The 18,380-nt window shown below is 40.7% G+C and overlaps 1 protein-coding gene across 1 annotated transcript in view; it reads right to left on the bottom strand.

The window, feature by feature from the left end:
- Positions 1–18,380, bottom strand: part of SmydA-1 (SET and MYND domain containing, arthropod-specific, member 1) — a 161,084-nt gene that overhangs the window by 86,239 nt on the left and 56,465 nt on the right. Inside the window, exons 6-7 of the mRNA XM_067136353.2 lie at positions 9,792–9,942; positions 3,214–3,457 (exon numbers count right to left, since the gene is read on the bottom strand). Of these exons, the coding sequence (XP_066992454.2) occupies positions 3,214–3,457; positions 9,792–9,942 (395 nt within the window). The remainder of the gene's footprint in view (positions 1–3,213; positions 3,458–9,791; positions 9,943–18,380) is intronic.

Here is an 18,380-nt window from a genome sequence, read left to right as displayed (position 1 = left end):
CTATAGGACACTGTCCTTGAGGTGGTGGAGGTGGGATCCCTCGCTGAGTCCGAAGGAAAAACCAACCCTGGAGAATAAACAGATTAAGAAAGAAAGAAAGAACGAAAGAAAGAAAGAAAGAAAGAAAGAACTTTAGATACCGTAAGTTATAAATAACTTATTATTATTATCATTATTATTATTATTATTATTATTATTATTATTATTATTATTATTATTATTATTATTGACCTTTCATTCTTACTCATTGTGATTTTTAATTGTAACAAAACGCACGGGTACCGTACCGCAGTTCAGTATAAAGGGAGAGGACCTTGATCCACTGTACGTGGGTTTCTGTCGTTTTCGATTAGCGGAGCGGATTCGCTCTGGCGATACGCCTGCCGCGACTATTTTAAAATATCTGGACGAACATTTGGGATGTCATACCGACGTTCAGTCGTATAAATGTATACGTTAAGACAGTGACTAATGAGGAAGCGTTAAAAAAAACACGTGTTCCGAGAGATAACATGTATACAGTCTACGGCTCAAGAAATGTAAGACATTAAATCCGTCGCCCATATATCACATTAAAGATCTTCCCAGCGCAACAGCTTCCCAGTGAAGTATTCTGTAGATCTTCAGATTTTCACTTGCTTATCGATTCTGCTTTACTGCTTATTATTCTCAACCGGGTTCGCTGGACCTCATATCACACAGCTTTTGAGTTGGTAAGTTCCAACTCACCTCTTTTTCTTCTTCTTCTCCTTCTCTTTTATCCCGCTTTGCCGTAGGGTCTGCTGTTTTGTATTCCAGTCAGTACTATCAATCAATCAATCAATCAATCAATCAATCAATCAATCAATCAATCAATCAATCAATCAATCAATCAATCAATCAATCAATCAATCAATCAATCAATCAATCAATCAATCAATCAATCAATCAATCAATCAATCAATCAATCAATCAATCAATCAATTAATCAATCAATCAATCATTAATTATGTGTATTTATGGCTGTCGCCTAGGTGCCAGATTCCCTGTTCTTGTTTACCTAGCTTTTTCTTGAACATCTTGAAAGAAATTGGAAATTTATCGAGCATTTCTCTTGATAATTTATTCAAATCCCTTACTCCTCGTCCCATAAATGAATATTTGCCCCAATTTCTCCTCTTGAATTGCAACTTTATCTTCATATTATGATCTTTCCTACTTTTAAAAGCACTACTCAAGCTTAATCGTCTACTTATGTCATTACACGCCAACTCTCCACTGACAGCTCGAAACATTTCTGTGCTACGATGAGTGGTGAATCGAACCCGCGTCCCCTTGGCAAGAGTAATATACTATGCCTACCTTAGAGGCAGACCGTAGAGGAATATGAAGTCTGGTTCAAGTTCGTGCCGCAGTGATATACCGTGACTTTTGAAAATGTAGGCCTAAAAAGCAAGACAAGCTTGCAGTTTTATGTTTGAACTGATATCATGATCATAGCCTCGTGACCTCTTCTCCAGCTCCGTATCTGAATGGTCAGCGTACAGACCTTCGATTCAGAGGGCTCCGGCTTCGATTCCTGGTCGGGTCCTGGATTTCAATTGCATATAGTTAATTGCTCTGAAGCCCGCTTGGTGGCTATGATAAAAAGGTCACCATCACAATGTTGGCTGGTAGGATAGGAGAGGTGGTGGTATACAATTTATAATCACTAGATTATGCGACAAAAGCCCGCATTCAATTCCAAACTTCTCCGCATTGTTCATATGGAATGAGGGCATATGGCGCTGTTGATGGTGATTCGTCCGTCGGAAGGAGACTTCAAGCCTTGAGCAGACCCCATGTTGCTACTCGAACACTGGAGCACTGATGGATGACAACTCATTTAAGAGACTGCTGTATTTCTACGTCCGCGTTGTAAAATGCGAGCGAGCGAGTTGGCCGTGCGGTTATGGGCGCACAACTGTGAGTTTGCATTCTGGAAATAGTAGGTTCGTACCCCACTGTCGGGAGCCCTGAAGATGTTTCCCGTGATTTCCCATTTTCACACCAGGCAAATGCTGGGTATGTACCTTACTTCAGGCCACGGCCGCTTCCTTCCCACCCATAGCCCTTTCCTATCCCATCGTCGCCGTAAGCCCTACCTGTGCCGGTACGACGTGAAGCAGATTGTAAAAGAAAACCCTCAGTACTCATATAATTGTGTCTGTTAAGCAGTATCTGATGACTCAGCTGGGAATCGAATACAAGACTCCAAGGGTAAAAGATTGAAACACTGTTTACTTTCCTTTACCCTTTCCCCATGGCGCAACAGCCCCAAAGGGCCTTGGCCTACCAAGCGACCGCTGTTCATCCCGCAGGCCTGCAGATTACGAGGTGTCGTGTGGTCACCCCGATTATTCATTTCGGCCGTTATTCTTGGCTTTCTAGGCCGGGACCGCTATCTCACCGTCAGATATATCATCAATATTGTAGTCGCGTAGGCTGAGTGGACCTCGAACCAGCCCTCACGTCCAGGTAAGAATCCCTGACTTGGCCGGAAATCGATCACGGGGCATCCGGGTAAGAGGCAGGCACGCTACCCCTACACCGCGCGGCCGGCACAAACACTGTTTACTTAGTCATGGCCGAGCTGAGTGGCTCAGACGGTTGAGGCGCTGGCCTTCTGACCCCAACTTGGCAGGTTAGATCCTGGCTCAGTCCGGTGGTATTTGAAGGTGCTCAAATACGTCAGCATCGTGTCGGTAGATTTACCGGCACGTAAAAGAACTCCTGTGGGACTAAATTATGGCACCTCGGCGTCTCCGAAAACAAAACAAAAAAGTAGTTCGTGGGACGTTTATCCAATAGCATTATTATTATTACTTAGTCATGTATATGGACGTCTCAATAATGAGACCTACACAGATCACTTACACCCCTTTACGTTTGGATTATTCCTGAATTTGTATCAGCAGCCCATCATCCTACATAAATCAGAGTCAAATTAAACTCAGCTAGATGGCCCCTGCATTCGTCGGACTTAACTCATATTGAGCACTTTGGCATGATGCCACAAACAACAGCAATCTGGATACACATCACAGCAGCACGACTACATAACATCATGTACTTCAACGCACATCGTGAGCTACTAATAATCGGGCATAATTGATACCTGTTACACTAAAGTAATGCAGTGAATTTAACACTGATGGTTCTGGACGTCCAAATAGTACACAGCTCGATACTCACCTGGTACTAAAACGTCTGCGAGTGCCAGCAGTTGTAGACAGAGCTTAATCTTTCTTTCTAGCTCTTTGTCCGAAGTAGTCGGTAGACCACCCCCTGCTTGACCGTATAGTTGTGCCAAAGCTAACCGCACATCAGTCAGGTAGAAGTGGTTCGGGTGCAGCAGACGTTCACCACCGAACTTATTCAGAAATTGCTCACAGGCCTCAGGATCTCCCTTCTCCATAGACGCGAGTTCGGACCCTACCTAAAAGTGAAGCAGATGTAGAAGTATGAAATAGGTTTACAAGAATGAGAGGAATTGTTAGAGTAAATTCATAAAATTCAGTCAATAGTGACAGAAGAAAATGTTAAAGTGACTAAAAAGTGAGGCAAGTTATAATTGCAGTTTCAAGCAAGAAACTCGACAAGTATAGTAGATAGATAAATAGTTAGGGACGCTTGTTCCTGTCTTACAATTTACCATTACTGTAAATACGAAACTAGCATGAAATCTGAACCTAATTATTATTGTATCGACGAAGTAAGTCAGATCCTGAATACAAACACAGTTCAAAAAGATCCCATCGCGTCACTGAAGGATCTACTGTTAATAATCGGTAACCTAGCAAGTGGCTGCCCGGTTTGGGCCACGTACCTATCAGCATCCATTCGAGAGATAGTGGGTTCGACCCCACTGTCGGTAGCCCTGAAAATATCTACCCGTGGTTTCCCATTTATACACCAGACAAATGCCGGAGTTGTGCCTAATTTAAGGCTATGGTCGCTTCATTCTCACCCATAGCACTTTCATATCCCATCGCCGCCGTAAAACCTATCAGTGTTGGTGCAATGTAAAGCAAAAAAAAAAAGCTATCGATAGCTGATGCAAGAAGAAGAAGAATTGTACCATGGGTACACTTACCCCGGTTATTTAAACTGTGCGCCTTCTCTAAGGCCATCTATGCCAACTGACTTGCAAACATTCAAATAATGTTGTCTTCTACCGTTAGATGGCTAGACCATCGATTTGTAACTACTTGATAGAGTAATGTTTACTTTGGAGTTGGTAAACCTGGTTCTGAGGATTTTTTAAAGTACCGAAGTTGTCAGGACTTCAGCTGGTTCCTCCTCGATTGTAATCTACCTATCAGATACTTGGAAATATGTTCTCTAGCCAATTAAAACCGGGGGTGTGTATATGAATCCAACCTGTCAGCAAAGAGTGCTGGAAGCTTCGCGTTATGGATCTATAAAAACAGGGCACTTTAGGGCCGTCTTGTCCGAATTGCTCCAGTGCATGGGAGTGGGACTTGACTTAGGGATGCAGGGGCGAGGCCTTCGTGAGGAAGATCCGGCGACACAAGGTAATGGCAGAATTTACCTAGACATAGGATAGCTCCTGCGGGTAGTTTGAGGGGAAAGTTTCAGTCGCTTTTATAATGTAATTTTGGAAACTTATTGGTTTCAATGTAGAATTTTCGATGAAGTCTGAGTACTCTGTTTCTATTCCCTTCGGGGAAATATGTGATGTAAGGGAACAAAGAGTGATGTCCCTCTGTTATTTCCCATTCAACCTTGCATTGGGTGACTGAGGTTTTCAAAACCTCAAAATTTCATAAATCTTGTCTCGGCCTTAAATGTTCCTCCTTTAGTCACACCTTATAGCATAGGATTATCCTCTGTATCATTAGGCCATAAGTCCGCTTAGGGTTTTAACAATTTCTATAGGGAGTGCATGTGTTTCGCCTCGTTGCCTTTTGTTCATGGCGGGTTATGTGCAACATTTTCTTTTATTATCAAGGCCACGTAGTATGGGCAATGCTGCCCCTGTTCACTAGGTGTTATTCTTAGGGTATCTGTTTCTCAGTTTCGGTACCCTTTTGGAAAGGTTATCAATCTTATTTTGAAGCAATAGATAAGCCCACAACGGGGCCATTGTGTATGAATTCTTTAATGTGAGGCCAACCGATAGCTTGCCTTGTGGAATTTTAGTGTGCCATAAGAAAATGTTGCCTCTGCGAGGCTCAGACTGTGGTATAGTTGAGCACAGAATCCTATGTAGTGTAACGGATTGGAGCAAATCCTGCTCTTGTAAAAACTATTGTACCTGTCTGGCGCAATAATGCTCCATTCCATGTAAACTAACTAGGCCCATTTATTAAACTATCTTAAAATTTTGTACCTGATGTTCGGACTTCTAAGTCTCCGATATTGTTAGATCTGACGATCTCTTTAATAAATTGTTCTACTTTTTGTTATTCATTCAGATTTTCTTTCCAAACGAAAAAAGAAGGAAAAAAATAAATTTCCAAATTCGTTGTATTAAAAGTTGCTTTAAGTAATTCCTTATCCAGGCATTCAACCCAGGCGCTTCCTAAACCTCTGTGAGTCACGGAACCCCCGCAATAATAATAATAATAATAATAATAATAATAATAATAATAATAATAATAATAATTCAAAAATCTTACAGGACATCTGGTTTTCTGGAGAAATTCCGGAGGATTGGAAATGTGCATTGATTCACCCACTTCACAAGAAAGGAGACAAATCAGATATTCATAACTACAAAGGAATTTCTCTCCTCTCACTCGTATATAGAATCTTCTCTAAAGCTCTACTTAATAGATTAGAGAAACAAACGGACCACCTGATCGGAGATTATCAGGCTGGATTCCGAAAATGGAGATCCTGCGCAGAACAAATCCTAAACCTAAAAACCATACTACAGATTCGCGAAACTAAACAAGCAGTAATCACCTTTGTTGACTTCAAAAAGGCGTATGATTCCATAGATCGGCAGACCCTGTTCAACATACTAGAGGAATTTCAAGTCGTCAGGAAAACGAGGGAATTGATTAAAGAAACTCTGACCAACACAACATAAAAAGTTAAGTTCTTGGGAGAAATTTCTGAACCGTTCGAAATCAGAACTGGTGTCCGACAGGGAGATGGACTATCCTCACTACTATTCAATTTAGTTTTGGAAAAAGTGATTCGTGGATGGAGAAAAGAAACTAAAGGTATAAACATTGGCAGACTTCTTAAAGACAAAATTCACCTTGATTGCTTAGCTTTCGCAGATGACCTTGCGATCCTTTCGAACAACAGACAAGAAGCAATCCACTCCATAGAAAAATTGCATCAAATAGCCGCAAAAACCGGACTTCAAATTTCATTTGAAAAGACGCAATTTATGGAAGGAACTAAATCAAGATTCGACAATCAACCATTAATCACCAAATGTGGAATAATTTCCCAAGTAGACAAATTCAAGTATCTAGGTGAAATTATTCAGCCAGCAGGGTTAAATCACGAAGCTAACAAAGAAAGAACTGCTAAACTGCAAAGGGCTTACAAAATCACATGGAACAGATACAACAAAAGATGTATATCAAAAAATGCAAAATTACGACACTACAATACAGTCATCAAACCAGAGGCACTTTATGCATCTGAAACACTGATCATTGGCGGCAGGTCACAAATGAAAAGCATTGAGAAACAAGAGAGGAAAATTCTCAGAAAAATCCTAGGACCAAAGTTCGAAAATGAAATTTGGATGAAAAAGAAACTACACGAAATTTTTCAATTCACAGAAAAAATCACAGATACCATCAGAAAGAGACGACTAAAATTCTACGGACACCTACACAGAATGAATAACAACAGGCTGACAAAGAAAATTCTAAATCTAGCTCTAACCCTGAAAATCCACAACAATTGGTTAGCAGAAATTCATGAAGATCTACCCGAAATGGATATTGAGGACGAAACCATTCAAGATAGAATGAAATTTAGAAGTTTAGTAAACAAACATAAATTTGCAGAGAAACCAACAAGAAAAAATACAGGCTGGACAGAAGCACGCAGAAAGGAACACAGTGAAAAAATGAAGAGATATTGGGAAGAAAAGAAGAAGAAACATTGTGCAAAATAAGTTCAAACGCGCTCCACAGTTGGGCACAAGGAATTAATAATAATAATAATAATAATAATAATAATAATAATAATAATAATAATAATAATAATAATAATAATAATAATAATAATAATGGCCTTTTCCAATTATCTGGGGGCGGCAATTTCCACGGGTTTAGCCCAGTTTCGATGATGATGAGGATCATGATTCTTGTGGTTTTTTACTAGTGGTTTTACGTCGCACCGACACAGTTAGGTCTTATGGCGACGATGGGAAGGAAAGGCCTAGGAGTTGGAAGGAAGCGGCCGTGGCCTTAATTAAGGTTCAGCCTTCAGCATTTTCCTGGTGTGAAAATGGGGAACCACGGAAAACCATCTTCAGGGCTGCCGACAGTGGGTTTCGAACCCACTATCTCCCGGACGCAAGCTCACCCGCGCGCATCTAACCTCACGGCCAACTCACCCGGTGATGCTTGTGTTTGAAAGGGGTCTAACATCTAGGTCATCGGCCCCTATAGCCCAGTATAACGACAGGAGGCCTTCCTGACGCCAAATCTATGTGGAGGGATGTATTCACTTAACGTATTTCTGTAGTGGTTTTTGTAGTGTGATGTGTTGTGTGTAAATGCATTTGTGTACGACGACGAACACAAACACTCATCCCGCAAACTAAGGGTAATAACCAAAGTTAAAATATCTGACCCGGCGGGGAATCGAACCCGGGGCCCTCTGAAGCGAAATCCACTACGCTGACCATTCAACCAAGGAGCCGAATAATAATAATAATAATAATAATAATAATAATAATAATAATAATAATAATAATAAATCTGCATTATAGACTGTTATGCCTTTTAGCGTTCAGTCTGCAAGCCTCTGTGAATTTACTCACAGCCACCACTATCCTATATTTGTAACTAGTCAGTGTTATGTGGCCTCGTTTAGTTCTATATCTCTTAATTTTTTCCAAGGAGTCCCTCGTTTGTCAAATGGGAGTGGGACTCTGTTACTCCCACATGTCCGAGGCTTGCTTAAAACGTTCTGAGCGTTCTTGGTGAAAATTCTGAGACGTACGATGCTATCCTTACTTAAACATTGTCCTAGAGAGAATCTCTCCTCAAATGGGTTAGGGACCACCGGTGAATTGTTTAGACTTAGTCGCCGGAGCACAAGGAGGGCCATGACTCAGAATATGTCCGATTATGCCCACTCCCATTCCATAGCAACTGGTATCCCGACTCTCAAAACCACTTACTAGGCCACTCAGCCGTTACCCATGGTTTACGAACTAGTAGTAATAATAATAATAATAATAATAATAATAATAATAATAATAATAATAATAATAATAGGGAATTAACCAGAAAAGGTTAAAATACCAGGGAAAAAGATATTATAAGCACAAACATCGGGACTGTTGGGAACAAAATCAAAGTGAAATGCTTGGCTTTCGCAGATGACCTAGCTATCATCACTAACAACAGAAAGGAAACTAGGTATGCTATCGAAACATTACACAGAACAGCATCACAGGCAGACCTTAAGATATCATTCGAGAAAACCAAGTACATGCAGAATTGTTAGTAAAAGTGCAAGAAAGATAAAATTGAAACTGCATATGGGACAATTTCACAGGTATATTTCTTAAATTCCTTGGAGAAATAATTCTCCCTTCGGGATTAGGCAGATTGGCCAATAAAGAAAGGGCCTCAAAATTTCAGAGGGCATTTAGATTACTAGCATGGGGTCACTACAATAAGCGAGTAATGTCACGTAATGCTAAATTGAAACATTACCAAACAGTTATCCTACCGGAAGCTCTATGTGCATCAGAAACCGCAACTTCTGGAGATCACTCTAAAATTGCAGACATCGATAAACAAGAAAGCAAAATTCTTAAGAAAAGTTTCGGGCCCATACAAGAAAATGGAATTTGGATCGAAAGGCGAACTGCAGACCTCTATAGTTACACAGATAGTTTCATCTATACTGCACGGAGGAGACGTTTGAAATTTTTTGGACACACTTTTAGGATGGATAATAATCTCACAAAAAAGATTATTCAATGTAGTAAATTCCCAAAACAGGAATATAAATTGGCTGGAGGAAACAAGAGGAGATCTGTGTTAATTGAACATCAGGAAAGATATGATGAAAAATCGCGAAGTATTACGGACCTCAGTAAATACACACACATTTATGGTGAAAACTAGCAGCAGGGCTCGTACAAAGTGGTCAGAAGAACGGAAGAGGCAACACAGTGAGCTCATGACGAGATTTGTGAATAATAGGAAGGCGAAAGTCATCAAGCCAATGAACAAGTTCCAACGCGCTCTATGAATGGGCATAACGAAACAATTATTATTATTATTATTATTATTATTATTATTATTATTATTATTATTATTATTATTATTAGTCATGCTGTATTCTTCCTTATTATTATACATTTTTTCGATACACCGACCAGCCGGAATATTTGCTTTGCTTTGAACTTACCGGTAAATCTACTGTCACAGGTCCTCACATTCAGCAAGTGTTAAATGTTACTACTGATCCACGGAGTTGGTTCTTCGGTTCAGTGGCTTAAGGGAACAAGGGTTATGGTCACACTACAATTCTCGTCTACATTCTCTACCTCAAGTATACCCCTACCAACTGCGTGGAATGATTCTTACCTTCTCCAGCACCTGGAACACGATTTGAGAAGGCATGCCGGTGCCACAGCTCAAACACTTCCAGCACATCATCGCCAAGTCCTCCTCGTCGTTATCTGGCGTTCCTTCTCCTCCGACCGGCCGCTCCGGCAGAACGTAGCCGGCACAACCGCTGAAAGTATAATGTTACACAACTGAAAACTAGGTAGGGGAGACTCGGCAAATTTAGCAGTAATTTTAACAATTGGGCTGGTATTATAATTACAAAATATATATACGTAATTGTATACATTAGATACTTACATTCATAAATTGTTTCGTAAGAATCTAAATTTTAAAATTACAGCTAAATACAAGAAATACCTCATAGATTAATTACAATTAATCAAAACACACTCGTGGAAATTGGCAGTTCCCTAGGATAAAAGAAACCACTTTTCCATTTGCGAAAATCAAATGATCATAAATATGTCTCCAGGTCATGACTGTTAATTTCAGATAGCGACCAGCCACAAGACACAGCCTGCACGGTTGCTGGGTAACATAGTCTGACCATCCATCCATACCTTACTTCCCTTCCACCTGTGGGTGGGGGCGGTAGATAACACACACGGTATCCCCTGCCTGACGTAAGAGGCGACTAAAAGGGGCCTCAGGGGCTCTGAACTTAGGAGCGTGGGTTGGCGACCACGGGGACCTCAGCTGAGTCCTGGCATTGCTTCTACTTACTTGTGCCAGGCTCCTCACTTTCTTCTATCCTATCCGACCTACCTTGGTCAACTCTTGTTCTTTACAAACCCCGAAAGGTATTATGTATGAAGGCCTATGGAGTCTTTCATTTTCATGCCCTTCGTGGCCCTTATCTTCCTTTGGCCGATACCTTCATTTCTGGAAGTGTCGGATCCCTTCCATATTTTCTCTCTGATGAGTGTTATATAGAGGATGGTTGCCTAGTTGTACTTTCTCTTAAAACAATAATCACCACAACCACCACCACCTTACTTCGCTGCCTGCTAAGTTGCTATGGTTACACTTCCGTCACACATTTAGTCGATTTACGTTACACAAATTTTCGAATGATCCCCAGCCATAAGATGTATTTATGTAAATTTGGTAATAATGTTATTATTTTAAACTTACAGCTTTTAACCTAACAAACTTTGTTGTTACCACAAAGAAGCACACAAGAAATTCTGTCAATTGTGTACACTGTTTTATTTACAAATTATTTACAAATTATACATACACAAACTAATAAACTGCCATCATGAACAAAGCACTGCTACGAAGAATAAGAATAAGAAGGAGACTGCAACACTTGCATATAACACTATCAACGCAACAAATTCACATACTCGATTAAAGACTTGCACTCACAGCTCTCACTAAAACAACTCCACTTAACCCTGAAGACTGCCTCTTTATATACCTTGCCTGGCCAGGCTTCTAGAAGAATATGACACAACATGTTTTCTCGTAATTTCGAGAGTCTCCAATAAGCTATTTACAATAAAAGGAATTTTATGTAACTTTCTAGAGCCAAAGATACGTTGTTCTGGACTACTACCGTGTGTTGCAAAATACTGCATTGGGTTTATAGATCATATGTACAGGTAAATAATAAATTATATACTACTAATTACGTGTTCTTACATTAAATAAACTCATATTAATATACATGCAGCAGATGTTTCATGACATAACCTCACAAATAATACGATCATGATTTATACCAAATCAAGTCCGGACAGTAATAATAATCACAATAATAATAAGAAGAGGAAGAATAATAATAATAGATATAAACAACTTCATAGCCACACCCCACAAGCAGTAATAATAATAATAATAATAATAATCGATATTTCCATTATTCACCCATGGGTTAGAGAATTGTTTCCAAGTTATACTAGTCCATTACACTTGCATCAACTTGAGATATGTAATACTTATGTTTAGTCAATTATCCCTGCACTCATTGCATTTAAAATTCCGCTGTAGTAGCTTCAGTCCTTGAGAAATCTCATGATACCTGGGTCCAGGATTCACCTACATGGTCCTCTTCGAATGACTCACACACGTTTTGCAGACATCTCTACTTGGCAACGTGCTTCGTGTTGTGTCAACGTCGGATCTGCCAGTTGGGCTGGTCTCCATCTGATTCTCTGTCACTTCATCATCATCATCATCATCATTATTATTTAAGCCTACACTAGCGGAAGTTGAAGCAAAACTATCTAACACACGAGTTTTCGGCGCTGCGTTATGTCTTGGACGCTCACTTAGAAACCGCTGTACCGGGCGAGTTGGCCGTGCGGTTAGGGGCGCGCAGCTGTGAGCTCGCATCCGGGAGATAGTGGGTTCGAATCCCACTGTCGGCAGCCCTGAAGATGGTTTTCCGTGGTTCCCATTTTCACACCTGGCAAATGCCGGGGCTGTACCTTAATTAAGGCCACGGCCGCTTCCTTCCAACTCCTAGGCCTTCCCTATCCCATAGTCGCCACGAGACCTATCTGTGTCGGTGCGACGTAAAGCAAATAGCAAAAAAAAAAAAAAAAAAAAAAAAAAAAAAACCGCTGTGGCAATCATTGCCTCCTGACTGCTGCGCTTCAACCAAGACATGCACTTCTCTGGGATGGTACACGTCTAGGAAAGGGCATTCCTGTTGAAAGCATGAACCCCTGGAATTCGGAAGCCACTGCAGATGTTCCTCATGAACATATTTCCTCGCCAGCAACACCTCAAATATTGAGAAGAAATCTTTCCACGTTGGTTTCCTTCTACCTATATTTTCTTTCAGGAAGTATTTAACCTTAGTTGCAGTTACACCAGCGTTGTGGCCCATAAGTGACAGAAAATAACATAATTTGTAATAATGGAGAAGGAACACACCGGCAGCAAGTGCGTCTTACCATTAAAAATAATCACATTTATGTAAAGCTCTTATTTATTTTAAACACACTCAGCTGTGTGTATAAAGTTTTTATTTTGCGTTGTATACAGTCGCTTAGTCTTCAGACTGAATTATAAATAACTTCCATTTAGCTGCTAGTAACACTACAATTTTGAAAATAACCTCGGTATTACAATCATTTCTTGCTTTCAGGGAACATGCCCCTGTGGTGTGGGCGGTAGAATAACACCCACGGTATCACCCTCCCTGTCGTGGAGGTGGCTAACAGGGCCCCAGAGGTTCTCAACTTGGTGGCGTTGGTTTCCGACCACGGGGCTCTGAGCTGAGTAGTGTCACTGCTTCCACATGTGCCAAGCCCCGCACTTTCATCTATCCCATCCGACGTCCATTGGTCAATTCTTGCTCTTTTCCGACCCCAACGGTATTAGGTGGTGAGACCTAGGGAGTCTTTCATGTTCACGACCTTCGTGGGCCTTGCCTTCCTTTGGCCGATACCTTCATTTTTCGAAGTGTCGGATCCCTTACATTTTTCTCTCTGATTAGTGTTATATAGAGGATGGTTGCCTAGTTACACTTCCTCTCAAAACGATAATCACCACCACCACCACCACCATTTCAGTGAACAACCAACTGCCAGGCCCCGATTTACAAATGGGCGGACTGGGCATTTGCCCAGGGCGCCAGTTTTTGAGGGGCGGCGGCCGGCGTTATGGCTTGCGTGAATCACGACTTAAATTAATTAGTGAATATTCAAGATAAACTTAAATATTATAACTACGTGGTCCGCCTATTTAATACAATATATAATTTATTATATTTAGTACATGTTTCGTCCCCTAAGGGACATCATTAGCTAATAATAAATTAACATTAATATATCATAAATACAAAATAGATATTATTAAAATTGGAAAGACACATTAAAATATTGATGTATGTTTACGACATTTAAAATAAGATCTTCGAAATTTTGTTAAAATTGTAAGTCATATGATAGATAAAACAGTTAAATTGTCCATTTTACTCTTGATGATATTCTTGGAAAATACCAGTTTCGTTTTATAAAATATTAAATGATCAATTGTTGTAAATGGCACACGCGATTTGTATCTCTTGATGAAAGATTTGTTAAAACTTTGATGTGCATTCCTTAGATAGTATAATATACTGAATGCGTCAGAATTTAAAGTCAACTCGGGGCCGAAGTGGTAAGGTTCTTTGTAGTAATGGATATAATTTTATGTGAAATAAAATGAAAAACTAAGTGTAAGTAACGTGAAATGGAAGATGAAATGAATATATATAATGTAATAAAATCGTATTACTTACTTATTATTGGCCCCGATGTGCGGAGAAGGGCTCACTTCTACCGAGGTAAGTGTGCATCTGCTTTAAAACAAGTACTGGTATTTTAAATGTCGTAAACATACATCAATATTTTAATGTGTCTTTCCAATTTTAATAATATCTATTTTGTATTTCTGATATATTAATGTTACTTTATTATTAGCTGATGATGTCCCTTAGGGGACGAAACATGTACTAAATATAATAAATTATATGTTGTATTGAATAGGCGGACCACTTAGTTATAATATTTAAGTTTATGTTGGATATTCACTAATTGATTATAGTCAATACGGGATTAGTATTACTTGAAATGAAGCTGTTAAAGCTTATTACTTGTTACGTTTTAAATTCATTACACTCAAATAACTGTTAAAGCAAAGCAAATCAAAGTCAAAGTCATCTCCCTACAGGCCATGAAGGCCCTTGGAGGGGTGGAAGGTAAAGGCTTCCACTATCCGTAACCTCGGCACTTGATGGGGTAAAGTGGTTAGCTCTACGCCCGGCCGCCTTTGCCCCCAGGAATTACCCTGGTACTCATTTTTGGTGTAGGCTGAGTGAACCTCAGGGCCATATGCACCTCCGGAAGTGGAAATCTCATTTCTTAAATTTTACGACTTCCTGACGGGGATTCGAACCCACGTCCTTCCGGGCGAGCCGAAATAACTGTTACTTTCCACAAATTATTTCAATTATTTTATTAACCTATATGCACAATTTAAACTATTCTAATTTTAAAACCGGAATTTAATCTATATATTTCAATTTTATGAAGAAAAATGAATAAATGCAAACAATAATATTATTTAACTCGCGCGGGTGCTGGGTGGGCGGTTGTAATTGGTGGCTTGGTAACCCTGTTAGTCTAGACGGCCTTGTCTGCCATTGGCTCGTGTCGGTTCGTATGCGTATTGTTGTTTACATCCGCTCACCATAAACCAAATAACCTCACCTAGCCAACTCATTGTCTCGTGTAATTCTTACATGTTTTTCAGTATTTAACCAAGAGTAAAAAGTTAAGTGGTGCTGAATACAAAAAACGCGCTGCTAAAGAGCAGAGTGACGAACTTGAACTACTTAACAAAGTGCCTAAAATGGAAAAGTTCCTTAAGTTCAAATCCAACCTCGGAATCGGAATGCCAAGATGACTTAAGAAAAACTTCGACTCCGTCATCGGCCCCGTTTCACTTTACATAAGAAGATTTACAAGGTTCCGCCTCTGTGGTGTAGTGGTTAGTGTGATTAGCTACCACCCCCGGTGGCCCCGGTTCGATTCCCGGCTCTGCCACGAAATTTGAAAAGTGCTACAAGGGCTGGAACGGGGTCCACTCAGCCTCGGGAGGTCAACTGAGTAGAGGTGGGTTCGATTCCCACCTCAGCCATCCTGGAAGTGGTTTTCCGTGGGTTCCCACTTCTCCTCCAGGCAAATGCCGGGATGGTACCTAACTTAAGGCCACGGCCGCTTTCTTCCCCTTTCCTTGTCTATGCCTTCCAATCTTCCCAGCACCCGCAAGACCCCTGTTCAGCGTAGGAGGTGAGGCCACCTTGGCGAGGTACTGGTCATCCTCTCCAGTTGTATCCCCCGACCCAGGGTCTGAAGCTCCAGGACACTGCCCTTGAGGCGGTAGAGGTGGGATCACTCGCAGAGGCCGAGCGAAAACCAACCCTGGAGGGTAAGCAGATTAAGAAAGAAAGAAAGAAAGAAAGAAAGAAAGAAAGAAAGAAAGAAAGAAAGAAAGAAAGAAAGATTTACAAGGCCTAGGTATACAGTCTGAACAGCCCTGTGTTAGTATTAAATTGAATGATCAGCCTGAAGTTGTCCAGCAGCCGTTTGGAACTATTTCACACTCACACCCTGAGGTAACCTTACCTAATTCATCTTCTATAGATGATCCTGCTACTTGGAATGTCAAGTTAAATTCAGTAGTTGAGAATATTACTAAACATTGTCCAAAACAAAAACGTAATGGTGGATTTTTCGTAATCTCTGCGAACTTACAATGATGGTAAAAGAACATTGTCTTAAAACATGTTTAAAAGAACTCTTCCTAATGGAGACGTTGTTTTAAGATATTGGTTATTGTATAAACAAGTAAACTTGGAAAGTATTCTGTATGGAATTTTTTTCAAATCATTTTATGTAAATTAACTGATTAATGTTTATAGCTAAAAGCAATGTAGTTTAAATCAGTGTACGAAGTTTCATGATTCTAACTCAAGTAGTGTTAGTTATATAATGTTTCCTTTGATATTGTTTTAAAGCTCATAATATTTTAACTGTAACCTTTAATTTGTAAACAATTATTTTTAGAGTAACAGAAAAGCGAGCGGGGCGGAGGGGGGCGGCTGAAGATTGTTTGCCCAGGGTTCTAACTACCTGAAATCGGGGCCTGCCAACTGCGAGCAGCCAATGCTTCTTCGTACAGCCGCGAATAGCGCTCGGAACGCTCCGCAAAATATCTGGGAGTGATACTGCGCTTTGATGGTGTGCTCTTGAATCTTATAGAAATGACTCGAATAAGTCGGGAATAATTAAAATATAAAATTGTTCCAAATTAAACGTAATGCCATATTTGCCGAGTGTTGCCTAGTGCATTTCATTTCCAAATAAGATGTAAGCAAAGTACAAATGCAAAGGTCTACTACTGCTAAAATATTTTCATTCCGCACCTGAATATCCTGGCCAGAGAGAAGGCGTTAACTTCTAGGTGGCCCACCCCTCCCCTTCAGGGAGGGGAATGATAAAATTTAGATTAGATCATTTATTAGGTCGGCGGACGCAGAGTGGGTCTCGACTTGCAAGTGGCCACGGATGGTCCATGGTCCGACAGCTCTGCGCTCCGACGGCCAACCGAGCAGAGGAGGGGTGGCCAGGGCTCTACCGTGGCTCCACGCCTCTGTAGTCAGGAGACGGAGAGGGACTGGTCCCTACCGTCGGGTGTCCTGAGAATGGTTTACCGCGGTTTCAATTCTCCTGGACTAAGGCGAATACCGGGACAGTTCCTAGTATAGGCCACGGTCGCCAACTCTCTCACCTTCTCTGCACATCTCCTTCCCCGATACAAATCTCCTGGCGTGAGAGACGGAGTCACCGTCTAGGAAGCCCGCCTTCCCTTTCAGGGGAGGAAAGAAAACATTTTTTTTTGCTAGGGGCTTTACGTCGCACCGACACAGATAGGTCTTATGGCGACGATGGGATAGGAAAGGCCTAGGAGTTGGAAGGAAGCGGCCGTGGCCTTAATTAAGGTACAGCCCCAGCATTTGCCTGGTGTGAAAATGGGAAACCACGGAAAACCATTTTCAGGGCTTTACGTCGCACCGACAGTGATAGGTCTTATGGTGACGAAATATTAAGGAGAGAAAAATCAAGAAGGCCGCATAGGCAAAACAAGGAGGCCAAATAATCTAATAGTTTATATTAATTGTGCGTGGCCCATAATCAAAATACATAAGATTCACGATTTATCCCACCCTCTCTCTCTCTCTCTTTCTCTCTCTCTTACCTTGATATAAGACGTGATGAAAACTCAGATGTAATGGCATGGCATCTTCCTCAATTGAATGAGTAACGTAAATTCAGATGGGTTCAAAGTATTTATTTCATGCATACCAGGTCCAAGCGACCGTAAGTTAAAGGAGAAACATACTCTATCATAACATTCTTCGTTCTAGTCGAAAAGATAAGACATAATGCCCACAACAACAACACCCGAATAAACAAAAACCATATCCCCCGAGAATGCAAGATCGTTGAGTAATTAGCTTAAACAGGAGAAGAGGGAAGGATGCATCGAGCTCATATAATTAAAGCAAAGAAAAAAAGGGAAAAGGGGAGGTTACCATGGTTACACGCCAAATAAAGAAAGATAAAATAGAAAGGCGCCCCGTCAAAACATAATAAACTACAAAATAGGTAAAGTAAGTTAATGACGGCAATGCGTAACGAATAATTTCTTTTTCTTTTTTTTTTTTTTTTTTTTTTTGCTAGGGGCTTTACGTCGCACCGACACAGATAGGTCTTATGGCGACGAATAACGAATAATAAATAAGTACATTAGACACAAAAGTACCACGGATCCAAGGGTCAGAACCACCCTTGCCCACACAGAGACCATTGAGTTTAGGTCGGCAATAAGGGGACACGCAGGCTGGACGCAAATGAACGTCAGCCACACATAACTAAATAAACAGTCGCTCTCGAGCTCAGATAGACAATACGGACCAGAAAGTGGTCCATCTTAGCGTAACGGAGTGTCTCCATCCAAAACACACAGAAAGCAGTCAATCGCGCTTATTCATACCACGCAAATGTGGTGGATATGAAATATACAGAACAAGCGATAAAATAA

The sequence above is a fragment of the Anabrus simplex genome, chromosome 1 (assembly GCF_040414725.1).
Source record: "Anabrus simplex isolate iqAnaSimp1 chromosome 1, ASM4041472v1, whole genome shotgun sequence".
In the NCBI taxonomy this organism is placed as follows: domain Eukaryota; kingdom Metazoa; phylum Arthropoda; class Insecta; order Orthoptera; family Tettigoniidae; genus Anabrus; species Anabrus simplex.
Note: the sequence above shows the minus strand (reverse complement) of the source record. Positions and strands in the feature narration are given on the sequence as shown.